Here is a 13,275-nt window from a genome sequence, read left to right on the forward strand (position 1 = left end):
AAGGAAAGATACATAAGCAGCAGAACAGAAAGGGACACTAAGATAGTTGGATTAATAGCCACCGACCCTGCCAATGAAACCAAACATACAAACAGTAGACCACACGCCTGGATTCTTGGCATTGTGAAGTGCTAGCACGAAGGCATCTATTAAAAGGTAAAAAGAGCTAGCATGTTTGTAGTGAATTTCTGTGATTCAGCGGTACCACCAAAACAGTGCAATCAGGCCAATAATTGAAGGGGCAGAGGGGAGTGGAGGCTAGGTTACTTTTGGCAGATGGAATAGGAGAAAAGACGGCCTGCAGACGCACTGAAATTACTGCTCATTTGGAAATGCAAAAAAGAGCAAGTTACTTACCTTCGGTAATGCTTTTTCTGGTGGATACACTAGCTACCTGTGGATTCCTCACCTAATGAATTCTCCCCCAGGCGTAGCATTAGACGGAAATTTCCCTCCAGCTCTGCACGTCGGCGAGGACGTCACAATTGCCCGACTCCACGCGGCTCCGCCGGACGTCTTCGAGGCAATAAGAAGCCCTCGCCGGCATGCTGACGTCAGTTTACGCCATTTTTGACGTGCCTTTGAGACGAATAGATAAACATTGACATTCTAAACACTTCATTACCGTATCCAATAAACCTTTATGGAAAAAGCAAAAGCCAATAAAAGAAACGATACCAATCCACATTCGTAAAAGTTTTGCAAAATTATGAACAAATATCAGAACTTATAAAATAAACAAATACAAATAAATAAATAAACATATATATATATATATATATATATATATATATATAAAATGTACAACCTCATAATACAGAAAGAATAAAATACACATATGCCTACCCAAGGAAATCTCAGTATGACCAGACAGACAACGGTGAGGCAGGAGGGACCGTGAGGAATCCACAGGTAGCTAGTGTATCCACCAGAAAAAGAGTTACCGAAGGTAAGTAACTTGCTCTTCTGATGGATACAACTATCTGTGGATTCCTCACCTAATGAATAGAGTCCCAAAGCAGTACCATTTCGGAGGAGGGTGTCGTCTGGTCATACCAAGAACTCCTGCAGCACAGACCGCGCAAAATGGCCATCCCTCCTCACCTCTGAATCCAAGCAATAATGCTTAAAGGTGTGGAGGGAAGACCAAGTCGCGGCCTTACAAATATCCGCCACCGGAACACCTCTAGCCAGAACTTAGCCCTGGTGTAATGGGCTCTGATCCCCTCAGGAGGATCCTTCTTCGCCAATGAATAACATATCTTAATACAAAGAACGACCCACCTGGATAGCGTTCGTTTGTGGACGGCCTTCCCCTGCCTCTTCCCCACGTATCCAACAAAGAGTTGGTCGTCCAAGCGGAACTCCAATCGATGGAGTCTCTCCTCCTCCTTACATGGATGTGGAGGAGGGTAAAATGTCGAGAGAGTGATGGACTGTCCCAAATGAAACTGAGTCACTACCTTGGGGAGGAAAGCCGCCCTGGTCCTCAGAACCACTTTGTCCTTATGAAAGGTTGTAAAAGGTGGGTGAACAGAAAGTGCCTGAAGCTCACTCACACGCCTAGCAGACGTGATGGTCGTCAGAAACACAGTCTTTAGAACTAAAAACCTTACAGGGCAAGAATGAAGAGGCTCAAAAGGGGAGCCCATCAAAAAGGTTAACACGAGATTTAAATCCCACTGGGGCATGATAAATGCAGTGGGAGGAAACCTATTGGTAAGCCCCTTCAAAAACCTTAACACTAAAGGAGATTTAAACAAAGAGGGTTGGTCAGGAAGACATAAGAAGGCCGAAAGAGCTGAGAGAGAGCCTTTGACAGTGGCCACAGCGCAACCTCGCCGCGCCAACGACAAAGCAAACATCAATAGATCTGACAGATGGGCACTTAAGGGATTAATTTGTCGCTCTCTACACCAATGAACGAATTTAGCCCATCTGCCCGCATAGACAGACTTGATGGAGTGTCTTCGGGACGATAAAATAACTTCCACCACATCCGATGGGAGAGAAAAAGCACTCAGGTTGCCCCGTTCAATCTCCAGGCATGAAGGAGCAGGCTCTGGAGGTGGGGTGTAGAACCCGCCCATGCGACTGTGAGAGGAGGTCTGCCCTGAAAGGGAGACGGAGGGCACAGCGAGAGTTGGAGTAGGTCTGCGTACCACACCCTTCGTGGCCAATCCAGAGCTATTAGAATGGCTTGGGCCCGGTCTTGGCGAAGCTTCCTCAGAACCTGAGGAATCAAGGGTATTTGGGGGGGGGGGGGGGGGGGGGGGAGACGCGTAAAGCAACTGGCCGTACCAGAACATCTGAAGCGCGTCCCCCATCAGATACTAAAGGCTGCAGAACGACAGGTAGTGCGTGTTCTCCCGAGTGGCAAACAGGTCTATCCGGGGAAAACCCACATCTGAAAGATGTAAAGAACCAGATCCGGATGAAGAGGCCACTCGTGATCGTCTGAGAAGAGCCGGCTGAGACTGTCCGCACGCACGTTTTGAACCCCGGCCAGATGGTTTGCTATTACGCAAAGCTGATGGTCCTGTGCCCAGGACCAGAGCCACAGAGCCTCTCTGCAGAGAAGGTACAACCCTACTCCTCCCTGCTTGTTGATATACCACATCACGGTCGTGTTGTCCGTCAGGACTTGAACCGCCTGACCGGGAAGGGAGGAAGGCCTTGAGGGCCAAACAAATCGCCCGCAGTTCCAGCAGATTGATATGAAACATATGCTCCACTGGAGACCAACGACCCTTGATCTCCAGGTCCCCCAGATGAGCTCCCCACCCCAAAGCGGAGGCATCCGTTATCACTGGAGAAGGAAGTGAAAACGGCTTTCCTTGAGACAGGTTGCCACCCGCAGCCCACCATTGTAGATCCGCTGCAGTGTCTCTGGAGATCTTTATCGACTCCTGGAGATCCCCTTTGTGTTGAAACCACTGCCTGCGGAGGCACCACTGAAGAGCCCTCATGTGCCAGCGTGCATGAGTGACCAACAGAATGCAAGAAGCGAACAACCCGAGCAAACGAAGGACCTTGAGGACTGGAACAACCGCTCCTTCTTGCAACATTGGAATCAACGCCTGAATGTCCTGAATCCGCTGTGGCGGAGGAAAGGCCCGATTCAATGTAGTGTCCAGTACTGCCCCTATGAACAGGAGGCATTGAGAGAGCTCCAGGAGAAACTTGGGCACATTTATTGAAAAGCCCAGACTGAACAACAACTGGGTTGCCAGCTGCAGATGATGCAACACAATCTCCGGAGACTTGGCTTTGATCAACTAATCGTCCAGGTAAGGGAATACCGCTATCCCTTTCCTTCTGAGGTCTGCTGCAACAACCACCATCACCTTCGAGAAGGCCAGAGGTGCGGAAGTAAGACCAAAAGGAAGGACCGCAAACTGGTAGTGTTGCAACCCTACCACAAAACAGAGATACTTCCTGTGCGACTTGAGAATGGGAATATGGAAATAAGCATCCTGCAAGTCGACAGACACCATCCAATCCTCCTTGTTCAACCCCATAAGTACCGGTGCTAGAGTCAGCATTTTAAATTTCTCCTGCTTGAGGAACCAATTCAAAATCCTCAGGTCCAGGATAGGTCTCAAACGACCATCTTTTTGGGGGAATCAAAAAGTACCTTGAATAACATCCCTGACCCCTCTCCTGCTCGGGAACCAACTCCACTGCACCTTTTGACAATAGGGACAGAACCTCCTGTTCTAGCAACAGGAGATGATCTTCTGAACAAAAGGAAGGACGGGGAGGGAAAGGAGGAGGAATCTCCCGAAAGGGAAGGGCATAGCCTTTCCTTACCATGCTGATGACCCAGGAATCGGATGTTATGGACTCCCACATGGGAAGAAAAAGAGACAACCTTCCCCCTACCGGAGAGGCATGCGACGCGATGGTGAGAGGACTAGGGCTGCTTCCCCTGTTGCATCCTCCCTGAGGAAGAGGAAGGGTGCTGCTGCTGGGTGGCCCCTCTAGTGTGGACCTTACTCCGCCCCCTAAATGATCTATAAGGGAGGCTTGAAGACTGCTGGCCTGCCTGCTGCAATCTCCCACGAAAGGAAGCCCCTCATCCAAAAACTTGCAGCCGCCTAAAGGACCTAAAAGGGGTCAAACAGCCTGCAGGCCCAAGGATTTAGAAGTGGCTCTACACTCCTTAAAGCGCTCTAACGCAGAGTCGGCTTTAGTGGCAAATAGTTCAGCCCCATCAAAAGGCAAGTCCAAGAGCGTGGCCTGAACATCCGATGAGAACCCAAATGTGCACAACCAAGCATGACGCCTGGTGGTAATAGAGGTCCCCATGGCTCTAGCAACAGAGTCCATGGTGTCCAGCCCAGACTGTATGACTTGCGTAGCCGCTGCCTGGGCATCCGAGAGGAGACCATGCAAGTCTTGGGGCATGTCCGGTAACGCTGTCTTTGCCGCATCCATTATTGCGTGAATTTATCTGCCAAGGATAAACGTAGCATTAGCAGATTTCAATGCCATGCTGCACAAGGAGAAAACCTTCTTGGCCGACTGCTCCATGCGCTTGGACTCCCGGTCAGATGGTACACCAGGAAAGAGGCCAGGAGCAGATCGGGAAGAACAGGATGCCTGTACGACCAGACTCTCTGGAGACGGATGTTTCTAAAGAAATTCGGGGTCTCCAGGTGCAGACCTATACCGTCTGGCCACCCTTCCTTCTCACTGCCGACGAAGAAACAGGTTTCTTCCACACCTCTCCTATGGGATCCATGAGAGCTTCATTAAATGGTAACAGTGGATCCGCAATGGCTGCGGCAGGATGAAGCACCTCAGTCAGGATATTGGTTTTAACCTGTGCCATAGGAAGGGGGAGTTCCAGGAAATCAGCAGCCTTCCTGATGACAGAATGGAACGTGGCTGCTTCCTCAGTATATTCGCCTGGCGAGGCTAGATCCCACTCCGGGGAAGTATCCAGTCCACTGGCCGTATCCAACCCCAGAAACTCACTCTGGGGCTCCGCAATCTCCCCTTCCTCAAGGAGCTGCCTCTGGTACTCTCTCTCCTCCAACAACCTGAGGGCCTTTCTCCTGGACCACAATTTGGCCTCCAGCCCCGGCGTTGACATGGAGTGTAACGACGTCGGAGAGTGGCGCCGAGAAGGCGTCATCACAGGATCTCCGGATCCTCCTGACGACGGAGATGGATCCATCGGCGCCGTGGAAACACGACCTGCACCCACCGACACCATTCGGCTTCGGGACTCCTCCATCTCAACGGAAACTGGCGTCAAAGGCCTCTCCCTCGACGGCTGCACCGCCGGCACCGGCGCCAGGCTAGTGTCTCCTGCCGGAGAGAATGGCATAAACGATATCGGCCTGTACGGAGCCGGAAGGCCTAAGTTAAATGCCAGGGGACCAGTGGGGCCAGCCGGCGAACCACCTTCAGGCGCCATGTTCTGAAAAATAGTAAACATGGCATTAAGAAATGCTGCCGGATCCGTACCCGGAGCCAGGAAAGCAGGATAATCTTGAGGAGCCGGACTCGAATCCTGAGCGCCTTGATGCGCCGGAGAGGCATGTTGACTCTGAGGCTCCACCCCCTCAAAGACCGACAGCGCCGGAGAAGATTGCGGAGTCAACGGTTGAGGAGACACCATCGGGCTGACCACCCAGGACTTACGGCGTCGGGGTGACGGAGACCTCAACTCCGAACGGCTTCCCCTGGAGTCACGATGCCGCCGCTTCTTGTGACTCGACTTCCCCGATGATGATCTATGGTGCCTTTTTCTCTCCTTCTTAGCTTTTGCTAAGGACAATTTAGCCTCACGTTCTTTCAAGGCTTTAGGGTTCATTTTTTGGCATGAACCACATTCCTGGACGTCGTGGTCTGAACTCAGGCACCAAAGACAGTCGTTATGGGGGTCAGTAACTGACATCCGACCTCCGCATTCCCTGCAAGGCTTGAAGCCTGACTTCTTCGGGGCCGACATGTCGATAAAAACACAAAGTATCCCTTCCGAACAGCTAACGATACAGGTAGCTGGAAAAGTAACCGTTATGTAAGGCACGGAAAAAAGGGAACTGATGTCAGCATGCCGGCGAGGGCCTCTTATTGCTCGATGACGTCAGGCGGAGCCGCGTGGAGTCGGGCAATTGTGACGTTCTCGCCGACATGCAGAGCTGGAGAGAAGTTTCCGTCGAATGCTACGCATGGGGGAGAATTCATTACGTGAGGAATCCACAGGTAGTTGTATCCATCAGAAAGTACCTTTACTGTAAAGTAGCAAGTGGAAGGACACTGGCCAGTAGCTAGTGGGCAGTGACCGGACGCTGTACTTTGATCAAACTCCATGCCAGGCAAGGAGGGTAAAGAAAGAGCAGAGGTGAAAGCGGATGACGTGGAGATGACGTGCTGGCCAATCAGAAGCACATAAATTAGAGTGACAACGGAATAAACCAATTGTAAGTTCAGGAAAGTAAGGTGGGGTTCTAAGCCCCTTTTAAGATTTTTTATTTTACTTACAAAAGACTCAACAAGTGCAGCACAAGCGCTTTGCAGGAAAAATCTAGCAAGCAGATATCTAAAACACTAGACTGCATAAATAAAGAAGAGCACAGTTGGCAATACAACATATTGGTAACTAAGATAGGGGCGGGGAAAGGGTAGGTGGTTTGCCAATAAGCACTGGGAGGAGAGCTCAGCACCAGACCACATCCATGTGGGCTGGTCACGACAGACCTGATGGACATCTGCTGTAACAGTCACCCAAGTATAGGGGCCAGTTGCATATCTGATGATCACTGATTTACATTAGTAAAAGTCTTCAACTGTAGTCTACCCCGCCTGGAGCACAGCGCCTCACTGTGAGGGCAGAGGATAAGGTGTTAAGAATGAGGGAATAGAACGCTCGCCAGCAAAGAAAGTGAAGGAAGCACATTCAGGCTAATGAAATGTCAGGCCAGTGGAACAGGAGGCAAAGAAATACACTGAAGAAAATGTATCTCCAAAAACATCAAACAATCAGATGTGTCGCAGATTTCCAACTGCATTCACAGCTACGCATGGCACAGTAAATAGCCCAACTTTCCTCTCAGAAGCCAACCCACTTAGATTTACTGTGTCACTGTATCACTGCCTTCGAATCCTGTACAGAGCTCCGCAGTCGTTTGGTATGGTTTGCGCTACTGAAATACTACATGCATGCATGTATTCCACATTCCAACCTGAAGATATTTTTTCCTTAAAGGCTACCATAGAATGTAGATTTATGTTTTTTTATACTTTTAACAACATTATTTTGCCATTGTGATCCAATTTGATTAGGAAACCAACAACGTATGTGATGGGTGAGTTTGTCCTAAGATGGTTAAGAAACTTGCTAACAAAGCAGATCCTGCGAGCTAGTGCAAAATCTGTGATAGATGAAAGCTTACATCACCATCTAGTGGAATTAAAGTTAAAGCAGCCAAACTACAATAGACTCATATTATTGAAGTCACCCAAATAAAACACTGCTTACACAAAAACCAACACTTTATTTACATCTCTCAATTCCATTAATATATAATGTAATTATTTGATGCTGCTTTACCACACTACAGTACAGTAAAACAACTTTACCATGAATGGAGTTACACCTCAACATCAACTACAAGCAAATTGCTTCCAAACGTTCCTCTTCAAAGCTGGATTCTGCATTCAGTGTTGCAGGAAGCAAAAGACTATTAAATGAAACCGAAACCTCCATAATACTTATGATTTTGATGTGACTGTTTGCAGTTCAACGATGTTTGTAAAGCCAATAAGTAGAGGAGGTGGTCTGCAGCTCCAATCATATGGAGCGCCAGATACCAAATAAAAAAAAAAAAACTAAAAAAAAAGACTACCTTCCAAACTGGACGAACACTGGTTAGCAGCCAGTGGCCAGTGACCGGAAGCTGCACTTGGCCAGCCTTCACACGATGGCATGATGGGACAGCAGGAAGTGAAACCAGATGACGTGTTGGCCAATCAGAAGCATGTAATTTAGAGCAACGTTGGAATAAACCAATGCTAAATTCAGGTAAGTAAGGGTTGGGTTCTAAGCCCCTTTTGTGATTTTTTTTTTTTATGCACTAAAGACTTCAAGCCAAAAAAAGTCAGCTTTCTTTCCAAAGTGCCACTGGCCATCAAAAAGCATATCCGCTGATTAAGCTTTACCACCTCCTGAAAATGCAATGTTGCATCCATGCTTGCATTCTTAATACCACCTTGGAGTCCATGGATCAAGCCAAGGCTTCTGTAGCATCCCAGCTATTCTCAAAAGACTCCTTATTTGAAACAATTGATTATCTATCTGAGTAAGGAAACACTGTCAACATTCTTTGAGGAATATAGAAGTATATAATGTTAGGTTTAGAAGTAAATGTGATTGCCTAGATGCCTTCAAGAGCAGCTGGGTGCTTCGAAGGTGGGCAGTGCTGAGAGTGTGAACGATTTTTTTTATTTTTATGATAACAGTGGTATGCATGAACTCACTTCATCATATGTGGAGAGTGCTCCCTCTTGGGAATGGTGGTGGCGGGTGGTTGTGTAAATTCCGGCTGCCCCCCCTTTGACACCCACAGACTCCTTTTCCCCCTCGCTTGTCATGTCTTGGCCCTCCTCCCTATCACCACCCCAAAGCCCTCCCATTCTAGTCCCGACCCTTGCCAAGCTGCTTTTACTGCTTTTAAGTTTTTCGGTAGGTTAATCACCGTTTTTTCCCTAAACTACATTAACTACTAATGTGTTTGCAATGCGTTATGCATTATGTACATCACAACCAGCACTTTGTATGCGCGTGTGCCTTACGTAACACATTAAGTACTGCGCACTGCTATACATATGTAATGTATGTTGTTAAAAAAAAAGTGGTATGCATTTGAAGAATTGTGAAACATCTCACCCATTAGTGTTATCAATTTATTCTTCAACTGTTTGTCAAGGCGTGCAATAATTTCCTCTACGGCATTTCGGATTTCTCGGACGCGTTCATCTTTTGCTCCTCGCACAGCTTCTACGTTCCTCTCCTGTAATTTTCCATCAGATAGTATTGTTATTTACTTTCACCACTTTTCACTCCTTTAGTTTTTAATTTAACCAGAAAAAAAGCAGTTCACAAAACGCATATAAATGGCAAAAAGAAGAATTAAAGAAGACAAAAGATAATTAGTAAAGTTAAACTAGGAAACTAATTAAGATTCCTAGTTTAACAAATAAACCATTTACTGGTTGGAAAATCTTCATATCATACCACCAAAGCACTCGATCGGAATACTTCATTTGTCACCATGTGTAGCCAGTGCTTTGTTTCCTTTTGTGGCTAACAATTCTGATACAGGTTGTACAACTGACTGGGAGACCATTTCTTTTATTTATTTTATGAGAAGACTAGTATATTTGAAATGCGCTGCCATTATAAAGTACATTTCACCTTAGTATCTCTAAATAGTAAAAGTTCAATCATACGTGTTGATGAATTACTAACAAGGCTGACTATTAACATATTATAAGAAGGTACGCTTCAACACAGGCTTTCCATCTATTCTGTCGCTTGTAACCACAGAGAGTAGTAGAAATGCCTTCTTTTGGATAGCTACTATTTTTCACGTCTATGACTACCAGACAGCATAGATGGTTTGCTAAAGTAATCTTGGGGACATTCAGAAAGCTGACCTAGGAATGCATTCCGCCCATTGCTTACCATTGGCTTTGTGCTTTGTGTAGGAAAATGCCACTGTTGACATGGTCATCCCCCACTTTTTGCCTAGTGTTGATGCTAGTTTTGATTGGAAGTGCGCTAAGACCCTGCTAACCAGGTCCCAGCACCCTGCTGCATACTATGCCAATCTACCCCACCTCAATCTACTCCACTGTAATCTACCCCACTCCACCCCAATCTTTTCCAATTCAATTTACCCTGCTCCAATCTACTATGCTAATTTACCGAACTCCCTGTAAGGAAATGCCTCCTTGGCATGGTTACCCTCTAACTTTTTGCCGTTGCTGATGCCAGTTTATGATTTGAAAGTGTGCTGGGACCCTGCTAACCAGGCCCCAGCACCAGTGTTCTTTCCCTAAACTGTGCCTTTGTCTTCACAATTGGCACAACCCTGGCACTCAGGTAAGTCCCTTGTAACTGGTACCTCTGGTACCAAGGGCCCTGAGGCCAGGGAAGGTCTCTAGGGGCTGCAGCATGTCTTGTGCCACCCTGGGGACCCCTCACTCAGCACATGCACACTGCTTTACAGCTTGTGTGTGCTGGTGAGTAGAAAAAGACTAAGTCGACATGGCACTCCCCTCAGAGTGCCATGCCAACCTCACACTGCCTGTGGCATAGGTGAGTCACCTCTCTAGCAGGTCTTACAGTCCTAAGGCAGGGTGAACTATACCACAGGTGAGGGCATATGTGCATGAGCACTATGCCCCTACACTGTCTAAGCAAAACCTTAGACATTGTAAGTGCAGGGTAGCCTTAAGAATATATGGTCTGGGAGTTTGTCAAAGTTCCATAATGGTTACACTGAAAACTGGGAAGTTTGGTATCAAACTTCTCAGCACAATAAATGCACATTGATGCCACTGTGCAATTTATTCTAATATACACCAAGAGGGCATCTTAGAGATGCCCCCTGAATACCTACCCGACTTCTAGTGTAGGCTGACCAGTTTCGATCAGCCTGCCACACACCAGACATGTTGCTGGCCACATGGGGAGAGTGCCTTTGTCACTCTGTGGCCAGGAACAAAGCCTGTACTGGGTGGAGGTGCCTCTCACCTCCCCCTGCAGGAACTGTAACACCTGGCGGTGAGCCTCAAAGCTCACCCCTTTTGTTACAGCGCCCCAGGTCATCCCAAGCTAGTGGAGATGCCCGCCCCTCCGGCCACTGCCCCCACTTTTGGCGGCAAGGCTGGAGGAGATAATGAGAAAAACAAGGAGGAGTCACCCACCAGTCAGGACAGCCCCTAAGGCAGAGGTCTCCAAACTTTTTAATGCCGCGCCCCCCCAATTGAAAAATAAAAATCATTTAACCCCCCTCAGAATTTTTCACAATTATTTTATAAACATGGCAATGTTTAAATATGTCTAAACCTATTTAAACATTGCAGTTAAGTACTGTTACCTTTTTTAAAAACTTCAATAACATGCTTCTGCCTAAAACAAAGGCCTGTTATCTGTATAATATTTATTTTGGCCGGAGTCTGGGGCCCCCCCCTGGGATCACTTCAGGCCCCCCCTAAGGGGGCCCGCCCCCCAGTTTGAAGACCTCTGCCCTAAGGTGTCCTGAGCTGAGGTGACCCCTACATTGAGAAATCCTCCATCTTGAGTTTGGAGGATTCCCTCGATAGGATTAGGGATGTGCCCCCCGCCGCACAGGAAGCCACCCTCAAGGACAGTAGCCATTGGCTACTGCCCTCCCAGACCTAAACACACCCCTAAATTCAGTATTTAGGGGCTCCCCAGATCCCAGGAAATCAGATTCCTGCAACCTGAAGAAACAAGAAGGACTGCTGACCTACAAGCCTGCAGAGAAGGAGGAAGACGACAACTGCTTTGGCCCCAGCCCTACCGGCCTGTCTCCAACTTCGAAAACCTGCTCCGGCGATGAATCCGACAGGGACCAGAGACCTCTGAAGCCTCAGAGGACTGCCCTGGACTAAAGGACCAAGAAACTCCTGTGAACAGCGTCCCTGTTCAAAACCAGCTACTTCTTTGCAACAAAGAAGCAACTTTCAAAGACTGCACGTTTCCCGCCGGAAGCGTGAGACTTCACACTCTGCACCCGACGCCCCCGGCTCGAGATCCAGAGAACAAACACCTCAGGGAGGACTCCCCGGCGACTGCGAGCCCGTGAGTAACCAGAGACCACCTCCCTGAGCCCCCTGCAGAGAGAATCCAGAGGTTCCCTCTGACCGCGACTGCCTGTAACAAGGGACCCGACGCCTTGAACCAACACTGCACCCGCAGCCCCCAGGACCTGAAGGAACCAAACTTCGACGCAGGAGTGACCCCCAGGGGACCCTCTGCCTTGCCCAGGTGGTGGCTGTCCCGAGAAGCCCCCCTGTGTCTGCACCGCTAGAGTGACCCCCGGGTCCCTCCATTGTTTCCTACCTGAAACCCGACGCCTGCTTTGCACACTGCACCCGGTCACCCCTGTGCCGCTGAGGGTGTGTTTTGTGTGCCTACTTGTGTCCCCACCAGTGCTATACAAAACCCCCCAAGTCTGCCCCCGAGGACGCAGGTACTTACCTGCTGGCAAACTGGAACCGGAGCACCCCTATTCTCCATAGGCACCTACGTGTTTCGGGCACCTCTTTGACCTCTGCACCTGACTGGCCCTGAGCTGCTGGTGTGGTAACTTTGGGTTTGCCTTGAACCCCCAACGGTGGGCTGCCTATGCCCCAAAACTGAGACTTGTAAGTGTTTTACTTACCTCCTAATCTAACCTTTACTTACCTCCCCCAGGAACTGTTGATTTTTGCACAGTGTCCACTTTGAAAATAGCTTATTGCCATTTTTACAAAGACTGTACATGATATTGTTTTCATTCAAAGTTCCTAAAGTATCTAAGTGAAGTACTCTACATTTAAAGTATTACCTGTAAATCATGAACCTGTGGTTCTTAAAATAAACTAAGAAAATATATTTTTCAATATATTGGCCTGGAGTAAGTCTTTGAGTGAGTGTTCCTCATGTATTGCCTGTGTGTGTACAACAAATGCTTAACACTACCCTCTGATAAGCCTACTGCTCGACCACAGTACCACAAAAAAGAGCATTAGAATTATCTACTTTTGCCACTATCTCACCTCTAAGGGGAACCCTTGGACTCTGTGCACACTATTTCTTACTTTGAAATAGTATATACAGAGCCAACTTCCTACACTCCCCCACTACAATCTACCGCACCCCAATCCAACTCACTCCATTCTACCCCACTCAATACTATGCAAATCTACCCCACTCCACCCAAATCAACCCTACCACACTCTACCCCAATCAACCCCACTCTACCCCAATCAACCCCACTCCACTAACCTTTAGCTATGCAGAACAGCAGCCACACTGGTGTACATAGCTAAAACACATTGCCAAAGCCAATAGCTATATCATATGCAAGACCTATTGGCTTTGCCATTGCTTGTTTCAAATCCGGATTGGCTAAGGCCTGAAACAACAGGACCAGAAAACTAAACTCTTTGAAATTGAGCACTTGGGCAGTGCTGTCCTGCAGGGACCAAAGTCTCATTATTTAATCTACTGTTAAGGATAGTGGC

At 47.9% G+C, this 13,275-nt stretch overlaps 1 protein-coding gene across 4 annotated transcripts in view; it reads right to left on the reverse strand.

Moving 5' to 3' along the window:
* The window catches only part of TRIM37 (tripartite motif containing 37), a 943,514-nt gene that overhangs the window by 783,478 nt on the left and 146,761 nt on the right, over positions 1–13,275 (reverse strand). For all 4 annotated transcript variants that reach the window (XM_069226401.1, XM_069226400.1, XM_069226402.1 and 1 more), the window contains one exon: positions 8,903–9,026. In XM_069226401.1, coding sequence (XP_069082502.1) covers positions 8,903–9,026 — 124 coding nt within the window. The remainder of the gene's footprint in view (positions 1–8,902; positions 9,027–13,275) is intronic.

The sequence above is a fragment of the Pleurodeles waltl genome, chromosome 3_1, assembly GCF_031143425.1.
Source record: "Pleurodeles waltl isolate 20211129_DDA chromosome 3_1, aPleWal1.hap1.20221129, whole genome shotgun sequence".
NCBI lineage: Eukaryota > Metazoa > Chordata > Amphibia > Caudata > Salamandridae > Pleurodeles > Pleurodeles waltl.